The 14,139-nt window shown below is 41.3% G+C and overlaps 1 protein-coding gene across 1 annotated transcript in view; it reads left to right on the plus strand.

Annotated features, from left to right (window-relative positions):
• The window catches only part of CRYBG1 (crystallin beta-gamma domain containing 1), a 52,192-nt gene that overhangs the window by 22,368 nt on the left and 15,685 nt on the right, over positions 1 to 14,139 (plus strand). The window contains exons 7-11 of the mRNA XM_032593229.1: positions 1,589 to 1,715; positions 5,673 to 5,708; positions 6,703 to 6,857; positions 7,529 to 7,655; positions 7,742 to 7,887. Of these exons, the coding sequence (XP_032449120.1) occupies positions 1,589 to 1,715; positions 5,673 to 5,708; positions 6,703 to 6,857; positions 7,529 to 7,655; positions 7,742 to 7,887 (591 nt within the window). The remainder of the gene's footprint in view (positions 1 to 1,588; positions 1,716 to 5,672; positions 5,709 to 6,702; positions 6,858 to 7,528; positions 7,656 to 7,741; positions 7,888 to 14,139) is intronic.

A 14,139-nucleotide genomic window follows, 5' to 3' on the forward strand; every position in this document is an offset into this window, starting at 1 on the left:
AGCTAGGACTCTTTTACTGAGACTAACAAAGATTAGGAGAGGATATGTGGTCACCAAGAGTTCTGTATTTGTGTATAAAGGGGGCATATTAATAACTCTCTTAGGTAAAAGTCACTTCTCTACTATGTCATCTTCCCAGAACCCTCCCAGGGACTAGGAAAGTGTTAAGACTGCACAGCCTTTAGGGGCAGTGCTAACAGGCATGGTTTTCTGGTTTTCTGGTTTCCTGGTTTCTAGCACATTAGGGGAGGGTGGGGCTGCTTCTTCCCTGACCGAAGCAGAAGTGACAGCTGACAAGCCTGATAAGAGGGTGTGGTATTGACAAGCCATAAAAATCAGATTCAAGAACTCAAAAAGTTGTTGGGCCTGGGAACAAGCAGGCTTACAGACCTTCAAAGCCCCCAGGGTACCACCGTGCACCGTCCTCACAGTGATGATCCTGAGTCCTTGTAAAACGCATGAATTATGTGCACTTTCTGGAATGAGAAAAACTGCTACCAAAAAATGACCAGGAGCCTGGCTTGGATCAGCCCTGCATCTGATACTTGCAGCTGTGTGGCCCTGGACAGTTTACTTCACCTCTTCTGTAAAATGGGGACAGGAGTGTTCCTTCGTCACGGCATTGTTGTACGGATTGGATGATATTCCAGGTGGCATTTCTTGCAAGCTCTAGGTAGATGTTACCTGTTGTTAGTTTTGGGCACTGTGACAAATGAGTAGGTGGGACATCCGATTCTTTGGTTACAAATGAGACGTTGCCTTTTATTTTATATTTTTGATTTTAGATGTTTTATTTATTTTTTTAGACAGAGAGACAGAACGAGTGGGAGAGGGGCAGAGAGAGAGAGGGAGACAGAATCCGAAGTAGGCTCCAGGCTCTGAGCTGTCAGCACACAGCCTGATGCGGGGCTTGAACCCACAAACCCTGAGATCATGCCCTGAGCCGAGGTCGGACACTCACCCGACTGAGCCACCCAGGCGCCCTGAGATGTTGCCTTTTAAAACAAAGCTTGGGGGGCGCCTGGGTGGCGCAGTCGGTTAAGCGTCCGACTTCAGCCAGGTCACGATCTCGCGGTCCGTGGGTTCGAGCCCCGCGTCGGGCTCTGGGCTGATGGCTCAGAGCCTGGAGCCTGTTTCCAATTCTGTGTCTCCCTCTCTCTCTGCCCCTCCCCCATTCATGCTGTGTCTCTCTCTGTCCCAAAAATAAATAAACGTTAAAAAAAAAAAAATTTAAAAAAAAAAAAAAAAAAAACAAAGCTTGGGATTCCTATGTTGGGCCCCTCTAAATACATACAGTGTTACAAAATCACTACTTTTATTACTTGAAGTGATACAGATCTGCACTGAAGCAATTCATAATATAAATTAAAATAAGTGGACAAAACCACCAGGAGACCAGTAAAAGATCAAGGACAGGCGCATGTAACGGCATACTCCTCCTTGAATCTAACGTTGCTCTCGTATCTGAGTGGAACTGTACATGGTCCGGATATGCATCGTCCTGTTCTTTCCCTTCTTCTCGGTGGGGTCCTGTGTGCCACTGAAACAAATGACAAGTCCTCTCTTTTCCTCCTTGAAACTTGCTTAGGTGGCTGATTTATGAAGACCCTGGATTTCAGGGTGTGCCTTTTATCCTGGAACCTGGCGAGTACCCCGACTTATCCTTCTGGGATACAGAAGAAGCATACATTGGATCCATGCGGCCTCTGAAAATGGTAAAAATCTAACAAAAGGTTCTTGGAGTCCGTGATTTTTTTGTCAGCCTGACATTGATGGTTCACAGGCTGTGACTTTGAAGCAATAAACAGACTTTTAAAAACACAAATCTATAGTAGAGGGAACCTATTGCTCGATAGAAATAATAGAAAGGATAACCTGCTGGTCGCTGTAGATGAAAAAAAGTGGCTAAGCCCATGTTCTTTGCCTTCAAGGCATTCTCAGCCGTGCAGAGCCGCGGGTGTGTGTACAAGGCTTCAGCCCAGGGTAGGTTTCAGAAGTGAAGAAAATGTAGGATCAAACGTTTGTGGAAAAACAGGAAGGACAGATGAAGTCCAACTTGTGGGTGATGTGACAGAGAAGGGGGATAATTAGGAGAGCTTTGTGCTAAATCAAGTTGGCTCTTAACAACCAAGCAGGACGGTGTCCAATGGAGATGTCAGGATGCTCTGCGTGAGCCAGGGCGGAACCGGGGGAGGGCAGGGCATGTTGGGGACCACCCCCATTGTAGCCACCAGAGGCTAGGCTGGGTGGCAGCTTTGGGGGCCCTGGGGCTGGATGTCTGAACATTGTCCTCCCAAGCATCTGCCTTAGAAAGGAGCCTGTGCTTCCTCCGGCCTCCCCCTGTATTTGTCTTGTTCTTTTGGTCTCATCGGCTAGACTCTAAGCCTTGGGAGGATCCAGGCTGCACCTGTCTTGTCCCCATGTCAAGCACGGTGTGTGCTCATCGGCAGTAGGCACTCCCCAACTACCCACAGGAGTGAGGCTCTCCTTACGAACAAGGTTTTGCAGGTGCAATTTGCAGCTGTCTTGAGTCAGTTTGAAACAAATTAGGAAGCCAATGAAGATCATTTTTATGTTAATTTTACCCCTCCTGCCAAAACTTGTGGTTTAATTACCTCATGTTTGTTGGTCTCCGTGCAAAACTCATTTGAATTATAGATACATTATAAATGATTTGTTTGTAAAATTCACTTTCAAAGAACAAAGTTTAGTTTCGTGAAGATATGAAAGAGTTGTCCCAGGCTTTGAAGGCTGTTTTAAATAATTTACAAAACTGTGAAGTTTATGGCATTAGAAAGAGATACTTTTGAAGAGGGTGCTTATGGTATTTCCCCCTCCCCCCTTATCCACAGGGGATACTTTCCAAGACCCCCGGTGGATGCCTGAAACCTTGGATAGTACCAGACCCTATATAAACTATGTCTTTTTCCTATGTATATATGATAAAGTTTAACTTGTAAATTATAATTTATATAATTTATACCTATAATTTATAACATAAATATAAATTATAATTTATAAATTAGGAACAGTAACTAATTTAACTAATATTATTAACAGTAACTAATAATAAAGTAGAACAAGTATAATAATATACTGCAACAAATGTTATGTGAGTGTGGTCTCTCTCTCAAAATATCTTATTGTACTATGACCGCCCTTCTGGTGACAAGGCACAATGAGGCAATGCCTGTGTGATGGATGAGATGAAGTGAGATGAGTGACATAGGTGGCTCACCCTTATGAGGAGGGGTGACACAGTATGTCAGGAGGAGGATCATGGCCGTAGATTCTGGGTCTGGAGTTCTTTCTTGTACAGCAAGAAAGCAGAATGCAGGATCAAAAATGCAAGAGAGGCTAATGTCTGGGAGAAGACAAGAGCCCTGAGTATGGGTCCTTACTCCGTTTTTATTAGGATCAGAAGGCTTACAAACATGGTGATGGACGTGCACAAAGAAACAATGAAATCGTGGACATTAACTCGTGGGCCGGAGGGAAAGGGGGTTTGAAGATATGCCCTGTTGGGGGTTTGGGTCAATACCAAACAAAATCCTGGCCCTGGTTGGGCAGAAGGTTGTTGACAGCACATGTGAGGCCCCACCTCTGTTTACCTAAACTGGCCTAAGGGGCCAGAAAGACAGAATCTGCTACCTCAGGGTCAACAAGGTGCCTTTCTTTTGCTAATTAGCTCCTCTCTGGGCGACTTCACCCCACAGCAGTCTATAGCCCTATTTACCTGTTTACCTAATTTGGTCCTGCCTTCCTGTAAAGCAGCTTTCTGCTATTGTACTAAGTTAGGGGGCATTTCCACCCTGAATACCTAATCTTGTTTACCTCATCTTGGATGTTTTCATCCTGAGATTTCCTATTCCTATACCTTTGTCCTATACTGGGGGCTTTTGCCCCGTTTACCTAATCTTGTGTACTCAAACTTGGGTGTGTTCATCCTATGGCTTTCTAATTCTTTATGCCTTGTTAACCCATCAGTGCACGCTCCGGGAATTCCTAAGCTTATTCCCCACAGATCATCTGCTTCTAAAACTTCGATTGACAGCGGGTAACTGTGCAAAGTGAAAATGCAGATAACGAGGGACTACTTACTGCACTAGGTTGTTTAAACTCTGGTTTGGTGATAAAATCAGCAACATTCCTTTAAAATTACAGTTCGTTTGGTGCATTTGAGCATCTTTCGCTGCACTTTCAAAAAAGCTGTCCTAGGGGCGCCTGGGTGGCTCAGTCGATTAAGTGTCTGACTTGGACTCAGGTCATGATCTCATGGTTTGTGAGTTCAAGCCATGCATTGGGCTCTGTACTGACCGTGCAGGATCCCTGCTTGGGATTCATTCATTCATATTCTGTCTCTCTGTCTCTCTTGCATTCTGTGCCCCTCCACCACTCTCTTTCAAAATAAATAAAAACTTAAAAAATAAATACAAAAAAAGCTGTTCTATATTCATGGAAAATATTCTCCTGACTTTCCCGCTGCTGATTTTAATCCCTACCCTGTTTGTTATTTCTGTGTAATACCTTTTCCTGTGGCTTATTTTTAGTGAGTTTTTGGTTACTTACAACAACTGTTTATTATAAAAGTATAACAACTCCCCTCAGACCCGTCCTTTGGGCTATTTTAAATTCTATCTGCAGTTCACCTAATTATTTCAAGAGCCCTGCAGAGCCTGTTGTGAACTTGTGTGAACTCAACAGTTTTGTAAGCCATGGGTTGCAAAATCAAACGCCTCCAGGGGCCAGGCAGCAACTAGACATGAGTGAGGGTGGCTGGGAGTTGAGCTGAGTTGAGTGGTAAAGACAGACAAACCAGGCTCAAGTCCTGGCTAGAGGAAAAGCCCAGTGGAGAATTAGTAAGTGCACAAGGTGAGGGTTGCTGCCTATGAGAATTTGCGTCCAGACATGTCAGGTCTTAGGACTGCTTTTTTTTTTTTTTTTTTTCATTTTCCAAGATTCTTGATCTTTATTTTATTTATTTTTTTAACTTTTTAAAAATATTTTATTTATTTTCGAGAGAGAGACAGAGTGTAAGCGGGGGAGGGGCAGAGAGCGAGGGAAACACAGAATCGGAAGCAGGCTCCAGGCTCTGAACTGTTAGCACAGAGCCCAATGCAGGGATTGAACCCACAAACTGAGATCATGACCTGAGCCGAAGTCAGATGCTCAACTGACTGAGCCACCCAGGTGCCCCGATCTTTTTTTGTTTGTTTGTTTGTTTGTTTGTTTGTTTGTTTTGAGAAAAGGGAGAGAATCCCAAGCGGGGGCCCAATCTCACAAACTGTGAGACCTTGACCTTAGCTGAAATCAGGAGTCAGATGCTTTAGCCAACCAAACCACCCAGGCGCCCCAGGACTGCTTTTTAAGAGAAATGAGAAATATCTATTTTTATGAGACATTTTCTGAATTACAAACAAACAAACACAGCTTATTGGTATAACAAAAACATAACCTAACTCACAGATTCAGCTTATAGACCACCTCTGCTCTACACTGTCTTCCTCATTCTTCATCTGCATGGTTGGTGACATCAGAACTGTCGCAACATAAATTAAACCAGATGCACTCACACTGGGAGGTTCCATGGCTTACCATAAACTACCATGGGTAATATATGGTAATCTATCAATGAAAAACCGGTTTTCTTACTGTATTATTTTTCTTTTCAGGGTGGACGTAAAGTCGAATTCCCTACAGACCCAAAGGTAAAAATATATGTGTTTTACATTTTATTCCCATTCCATCTCTATGAAGGTGATGCTTGTGTGGTTTTACATATCCGCCTCCATAAACATAACCGCAGCTAAAGGAAGTTGTCCCAGCTTACATGCCGTCCCTCAGACTAGAGCCCTTACACTGGCTAACAGTACGTGTAGCCATGGCTTAAAAGGTTGATTGTTGTGTTAAGTTTATAATTTGTGTTTGTGTTTACTAGTTGTGGGGCCTGCTGCCGCTTGCCAGTTACTCAGGAAAAAACTTTGTTTTCAAGACAAGTTCTCCCCTTCTGCTACTCTAACATGCTCTTTCTGCTATTTCTACTTTGCACATTTATGACACATTTATATTTCTTGGTTTTTTTTCTAAGTAGCCTCCATGCCCACTGTGGGGCTTGAACTCATGATCTTGAGATCAGATGTCGCATGCTGTACAGACTGAGTCAGCCAGGCACCCCTGTTTCATTTTTAAAGCAATGTGGGATCCTTGGTTCCTTAGTTTGGCCTAAGCGAAATTATAAATATCAGTTCTAGACATTGAACAAAAACCAATTTTTTAAGCCAATTATTTATTAACTGTCTTTTGAACCTTGTCTTTGGGCTGCACCACATCAGGATAAAAATTTAGGGCTGTCTGGGTGGCTCAGTCAGTTAAATGTTCGACTTCAGCTCAGATCATGATCTCCTGGTTCATGAGTTCAAGTTCCACGTCCGGCTCTGTGCTGACAGCTCAGAGACGAGCCTGCTTTGGATGCTATGTCTCCCTTTCTCTGCCAGTCCCCTGCTCGTGCTCTGTCTCTCTCTCTCAAAAATAAATAAACATTAAAAACATAGTTTTAAAATTACAAGATACTGTTATTTAGTTTAAAAAATATGATCAGAACATTTTGTGTTCTAGGGCTTAGTGATATTAAATGACTGAACATTCAGTTTAGCTGTTGAAACCTTTAACCTCTTTCACTTACCAGTATATCTTCTATTATAGGTAGTAATTTATGAAAAGCCTTGCTTTGAAGGAAAATGTATGGAACTAGAAACAGAGATGTGCAGGTTTATGGCAGAAGCAGGTGAAACAGAAGGAACAACTGATGACAGTTTGCCATTTATGTCAGTGGGGTCGATGAAGGTTCTGAGAGGAATGTAAGTAGATGGGAGTAACCTGAGGAGTTTCTTTTTTATCATTTTAGTGAGTAATATACATGCCCCACCCCCAACCATTACAGATAGTGTGGCAGAGTGAACTTCAGACATGTTCTTCTCAGTCCACTCTGACCTGGAGTTGACACAGCAGATCGAGGTGGTGGTTTGGGGTCAGTCAGCTGAACGAGGCTGATAAATTGGCCCAGATTGATCAAATCTACATCTTATTAATATTATTCTCCAAACTATTGAACTGTTAGTTTGCTTTCTATTTTTTTATGATATTTTGCACTTTATGTATCTTACATATTTCCTTTAGAAGTATATACTTCAAAGTCTTGTACATAGCCAAAAATATATAATATTTTAATTATGCCTTGATGGAAGTTTAGCCAGTTTTTTTGCTGAAGTTCTTTGGAGTCTTCTTATTAAACACACACACACACTCCCTACACTCCTTTACAGAACATTGATGTATGTTTCTTAGGTTATTCTTTAGGAGGCCATTCTATTAGTCTCTTAAATTTTAGAGGAGAATTCCAATTGTCATAATGCATGAGTCTATGTCTAGCTTCATAACTGTTAGTATTTGTGAATGAAACTGATATATACATGGGAAAAATTTCAACACTGACGAAGATTACCGCTCCTTCATGTTTTTTCTCTTGCAGTTGGGTTGCTTATGAGAAGCCTGGATTTACAGGTCATCAGTATTTGCTCGAAGAAGGAGAGTACAAGGACTGGAAAGATTGGGGAGGTTACAATGGAGAACTTCAGTCATTACGACCTATATTAGGTGTAAGTTAAAGAAAAGCTAATGGCTAATACTTGATCTTTTTTGAATATGAATGGCTAACCTTTGAATTTTGATTTTTTTTTAATAGGATTTTTCAAATGCTCACATGATCATGTACAGTGAAAAAAACTTTGGATCCAAAGGTTCCAGTATTGACGTATTAGGAATTGTTGCTAACTTAAAGGAGACCGGATATGGATTGAAGACCCAGTCTATTAATGTACTGAGTGGAGTGTAAGTGAAATAACCCAACCGGGGTTTTAACCATTTTTACTTTGCATTGTATTAAACTAATAGCGTCTCTGACAGAGACAAAGCGTCTCTGACAGAGTAGGCACTCAGGAAATAAACATATCAAGGACTGAACATTAAGTCAGTCATTTAATGTGTACTGCCACAATACTTTCATAACTGCTTTTTAACATCTTTCTCATATAATCTTTTTTTCATGTGTCATGTAACATTGCAGTAAACTTTTGGGTTTCAGGATAGAAATTCACCGGTCCACTTCTCTTACCATTCTGCATGGAAAGATTCCCTGGATTTCTTATGATGGGAATCAAATAAAAAATAATCTTAACACTAGAAACCTGAGGTTGGGATAAAATCCCATTCGATTTTACTACTGTCCTTGTAGGGGAGGAAAAATTTTATTCTACCCATCGAGATTCTTCCTGTTAATTAAACTGACACAAGACAGATTAACAGGAGAAAAAAATCACCAAAGTTTAATTACATGTTCAGGGAGGCCCAATAATGAAACTGAGACCCAAAGAAATGACCGAGGCAGGTAAGTTTTATATATTTTAGACAGAAAGACAATACATTTGTGAGGAATTGGCAGGATAAAACTTGTTTGGGAGCTTTAATTAGTATGGAATTGTAAACAGAATTTGTCTCATGTAGTAAATTGATAAAAAGTAACAAGGTTTGTTTATACAGTCTTCTCAGCTCTAAAGTCCCTATCTCTGGTGATGAAGGCGTGTCTCTACCTCCTGGTACAGGGAGGACACATTTCACATGGGAGATTTATTTATTATTATTTATTATTTATTATCTCTGCTTTCAGGGAGACAGAGGAGGGTCTGAGTGTCTTTATTGCACAGGCTTTACTTTGAAATAACACTGATTATGCCATTGTGGCAGCACCTATATCTACACCGGCACCGTTTCGTTTCTTCACTATTATTTTGACCTAAAAATAATTGTTTCAGCATACCTGGAGTTAGCAATTGAATGCTTTATTAACGTAAGCTTTTATTGAAAGATGGTCAGAAAAGACTCTTGGGGATGCATATGACTGCAAGCCAAACTAAATCGGTATAAGTGATAAAAATGGAATTTATTGGCCTACATAACTTAAAAGTCCTAGAAAGGGGGTACCTGGGTGGCTTAGTCAGTTAAGCGTCTGACTCTTGATCTCGGCTTTTGTCATGGTCTCAGGATTGTGCGATGGAGCCCTGCATTGGGCTCAGAGTGGAGCATGGAGCCTGCTTGGGATTCTCTCTCAATTTCTCTCTCTCTCTCTGCCCCTTCCCCACTTGTGTTTTTCCTCCTGCCCTGCTCCCCTTAAAATAAATAAACTTAAAAAAAAAAAAAAGTCCTGGACAAGATTTTGCTTCATTCATGGTTGGATATAGGGTTTAGACACTGGCATTAGACAGACATGCTCTCTGTCTCTTGACTAGGCTTTTTTTCTGTGCTGGCTTCATTTTAAGCAGACCACTTCCATCTGGTACATTAGCTACTTATTGTTCTTCCATCTCACTGTATCCAGTGGAAAGGACTTCTCTTTCCCACAAAAGCTCCAGGTTTCGGTTTGATTCTGTAGGCTTGGGACATGTGTACGTGCCTGAGCCAATCACTGTAGTCAAGGAGATGATCGTGCCTATGTTATGTGCCCAACTCTGGAGTAGTGTAGGGTCAGTCCCATAGAAGCCACTTTTATATGATCGGAGTGAGTTGTTCCCCAGGAACATCAGAAATAATGAGGACAGATACTGGATGGGCAAAACCGGTGTCTATTAAAATAAGTTATACAATTATTCTTATGATCCAGGTTGATGTCAGTTATAGTTGGGTATAAGTGAGAGTATTCTTAAATAATCATATGAATTTATTTGACGTTGGTTCTGTTGAAAATGTTTGTTAGGTTTTTTGTTTTTAAATTTTATTTTAGAACATATGCAAGCAGGTGTGAGGGGCAGAGAGAGAGAGAATCTTAAGCAGGCTCCACACACAGCATGGAGCCCGATGCGAGGCTCAATCTCATGACCCTGAGATCATGACCTGAGCCCAAACCAAGAGTTGGACACTTGACCAACTGAGCCACCCAGGCACCCTGATGTTAGGTTTTTTATGTCATGAGTAACCTAGGCTATTTGGATCATTCTAACCTCAACCCATTTGTATTTCATGGAGCCCTCCTGTAGTGTCCCTGGATATCTGAGATGTGTGTACAATGTAATATGCTTTACTGTTAGTCATGTTCACCAAATCCTTGTGTTGGTTGCTGCTTGTGGTGCCCTCTTGATAGAGTGACATCTGGGATTTCTGGGTCTTCCTTCTTAGCAGGAAGTGCCTTCTGTGTCCTGCTCTGGAACCCTAACATCTTACCATCTGCCATAGACCAAAGGTATTAGTACGGCAGTTCTCTGAGATAATGCTGTGGTTCTACAGTATTTTAGACTGCCTTTATTTAAAGCTAATTATTTAGAAGGAAAACAGTGACCAATTCAGTCTGGACAAATAGTTGTACGTTTTGGTACTCACCAGGTGTGTTGGTCCCATTAGTCAGAGTCCAGTCATGCTTCCCAGCAGAGGAAGCAACAGGAAGCTGGCTAGAATTCTCTTAGGGCATTTATGTGCACGGTTCTGTTAGCACAGGTAGAATTGTACCCAGAGCCAATCTTTTTTTTTTTTCTTTTTTTAGCCCAGTCTTTGTTTGCTTGAAATTAGATTCCTTTATAAAATGTTGCTTTTATAGGTTTCTATTTTTAGTCATTTCTAGCATTTCTAGTTGTATTTCCTGGTTTAGTTTTTTTTTTTTTTTTTTTTTAATAGCAGTTGAGTTGTGGTCTTGGGGGAAGTTGAAGGGAGGTGTGTACACATCACCACTTCCTTTCAAATTCTGTGGCTGTGGAAGGGCTGTGTGTACCAGGGCCAGCTGCTTCCTCACAGGTCATTTAGTTGGTTATCTAACAAATATTTATTGAGGTCTGTTATGTGCAAAGCATTATATTATGTCCTCACAGAGGTCACAGCATTTGTATAAAACATAATCATTGCTATGAAAGACCTAGAGATTAGGGAATCTTGGTTCTTGATTTCTCAGTATGGAAAGCTTTTCAGAAAAACTTTTTTGAGATTCTTGTTCTGGAAGTGTCTTGTAGGAGGTTCACTCTCACATGGGTGATAAAGTCCCTGGGAGGTAAATTCATTTTTAGCTCAGAAACAGAGACCAGCCTTCAGGAAGGATGCTTATGAATCCGACCGTTGAGGTTTTGAGAATGCATTCCGTTTCTTACTGAAACAGAAGAAACTCCCTTTCACCGCCCTGCTGATCAACGTCAGGTTCTGCACTGTGCTCTTGTTCACATGGGGGCAATTGGGCTCGTTGTTTTGAAACTGAGAACAAAATGAAATATTTCTAGAGTCCACCTGAAAAAATTAAAACTGCTGTTGCTTTAAATTCTTTTTCCTTTTCTCTTCCATGGAAGGGCTGGTTTGCCCCACTGCCCCTACGTTCTGAGCAGGGATTCCACTTCCACGAGGCTGGGACCTGCACGTACTTGTAGCAGCCCCCCTCCCCGCCACCCCACCAACCTCATAAACAGAGAAGCGTTGATTCATGTGTACAGAATCTGTTTAAACAAGGACAGTAAGGAATTTTCTTCGTAAGCGTCTCAAGTAGAAGTTATAGATCTACCAGAGATCTCAGACCTGAGTTTTAGTTTTTTGTTTTTTGTTTTTTGTTTTTTTTTTTTTTTTTACCCTCATGCATCAGTGATTCATCTGGGGCTGCATCTTGGAAGGAAAACAACACTACTGTCAATTCAAGTAACATCTTCTTAATAAGTGGTTGGTTTGTTTCAGCCTCAGTGAATTAGGCTTATGTGGTGTTGGGTGTTTGCTTACAAGTGATTTGTTTTAGTTTTATCGGGAAATAGAGCATTCACACTTGGTTAAAAAAAAAAAAACGTGCTGGATAAACCTACTTTCGAGGTTCACTCGGTTGTTCTTCCCCCCTATATTTGGTCTTTCCCCACTCACAGCCCTTTCCCTTCCAAACCTTGAGGTCAGTCAATCAAGCAAAAAGGCCTTTTAACCCTCTGTTCTTTAACTTGTTACAGAGCCCACCAGAAATACTTTTTTTGTGATACGGCTATGACCTCTTTTTCTTTCTTTCTTTCTTTTTTTTTTTTTTAAGTCCTGGGTTTTGTGAAATAGATTTTTCTTGCCGTGCACCTACTCCTCCCCACATAGCAGGATTCCACGTTCTTGCTTGGCTTTTGCTTCTCTTCATGAGGCAAAGGCCGTGTGAGCAGAAGCCGCACACTCAGGTTCCCAGGAGCCATAGAACCTCATATGATGTCAGCCCTGGGATCCTGGCCAAGCCCTCTACTTACAAATGAGACTATGAACTTTCACAAAGGTTAAGTGAGCCCTTCAAAGTTATCTGAAAGTTAATGTCCCGACCATAGCTGGAACTAGGTCTCCTAATTCCTGACCTCACCATGTTAAAGAACAGGTTTTAAAAATTGCTAATGAGGTTCTGAAATGGAGTAGTGTTTTCTGAAATATGACGGGACTGGCCTTCTAGCAGTTACTCTGTTCATTTGGGCAGAAGTGTGTGTAGAGACATTAGCTGTCATAAGCTATGTAACACTGGAGATTTTTACAGTGTTCTTTTTTTCTCCTTGATTGCTGTTCATTTCCTAGTAACGACTGTATCTGAGTTTTTGTATAAAGTCAAGCCCTTTTGGTAGTAAAATCATAATCTGTCCTAATTATGAAGCGTGTGGACTATTTTAAGTCTGGTGTAGTGGAAGAGTAAATGAAAGGAAACTTAACAGGGCCGGTGGCAGCTTGGGTCATGAAGTGAAGAGAGCGTGGGGGGAGCCCCAGGAGACTCCATCATGGACTCAGTCATCCCTGGCCACTAACTGATTGTGTTACCTTCCCGTTCAAAACAAACACCAGTAAGTAATTACGTGTGATACTTTTCCTCCTCACACACCTAGCGTCATTTCGTTTCTGGCATATGATAAATGGCCAGTTGAGTTTTGTTGAAAGAATCAGGGAATTAACTTTTCTGTGTCTTTAGGTTTTCCTTTCTGTAAAATGGGAAAACCAGTCCTCCCTAGATTAAATGTGGTCATAGATGTGAAAGCATTTTGGAAAGTTGTGAGTATGTCTACAAGCACCTAGGTATTATTCCTTTCATCTGTGAGCAGATCAGTAGGGCAGTGAATTAACTCAGGAGGTGCAGAATTATCTGTTGAATATAACGAAATTGAAAAAATTCCCTTCAGAGACTATCTTTGGCTAGGAAGTAGCATCAATAAGTTGGTTTTGTTATCCTGGTTTAATTATCCTGAGTGTGGATCACTTGAAAGGTGACAAAAGAAAACCTCCCAAAAGAGATTTTAGTGTTTCTGAGCATCTGTTCAGTTTTGCTTACTACATAGTCATGTCACATTGGAAATCCTGTTCCAAATAAAATTTTACTTAGCTGTATTTTTTTAAAGCCTTTCTTCTGTTACCTTTTTCCACTATGCTTTATTGTGTGATAGAGACATAGTTTCTTGTACTCTTTCTGGAAAACTATTAATGTCAAAAATAAAAAGAACTCTTACTTGCTTTTTAAGAGAACTTTACAGATATTTCTTGGAAGTCCAAGTTGTTTCCTTAGAATAGGATTAGAGGGGCGCCAGGGTGGCTGAGTGTCAGACTTTGACACTTTGTTCGAGTGTCAGACTTTGGCTCAGGTCATGATCCCACAGTTCATGCGTTCGAGCCCTGCATCAGGCTCCACACTATCAGAATGGAGCCTATCTGATAGTGTGGAGCCTGCTTGGGATTCCATCTCTCTCTCTCTCTCTCTGCCCTTCCCCTGCTTGCTCACTCTCTCAAAATAAATAAATAATCTTTAAAAAAAATTTTAAGAGCAGTTTAAAAGAAAAACTTTACAGATACTTCTCGGAAGTCCACGTTGTTTCCTTAGAATAGAATTAGAGGGGCACCTGGGTGGCTTAGGCCACCTGAGCCAGTGTCTGACTCTGGCTCAGGTCATTATCTTACCAGTTTGTGAGCTCAACCCCCACTCAGGGCTCTGCACTCTCTCTCCCTCTCTCTCTGTACCTCATGGGATTCTGTCTCTCTCTGCCCCCTTGCTCATTTGCACACTCTCTAAAAAATAAATAAGAATTCGAAAAAAATATCCCCATGGGAGCTTTCTCAGGGAATAGGATTTGACACGTGAGA

Source organism: Lynx canadensis, chromosome B2 (genome assembly GCF_007474595.2).
Source record: "Lynx canadensis isolate LIC74 chromosome B2, mLynCan4.pri.v2, whole genome shotgun sequence".
Lineage (NCBI taxonomy): Eukaryota > Metazoa > Chordata > Mammalia > Carnivora > Felidae > Lynx > Lynx canadensis.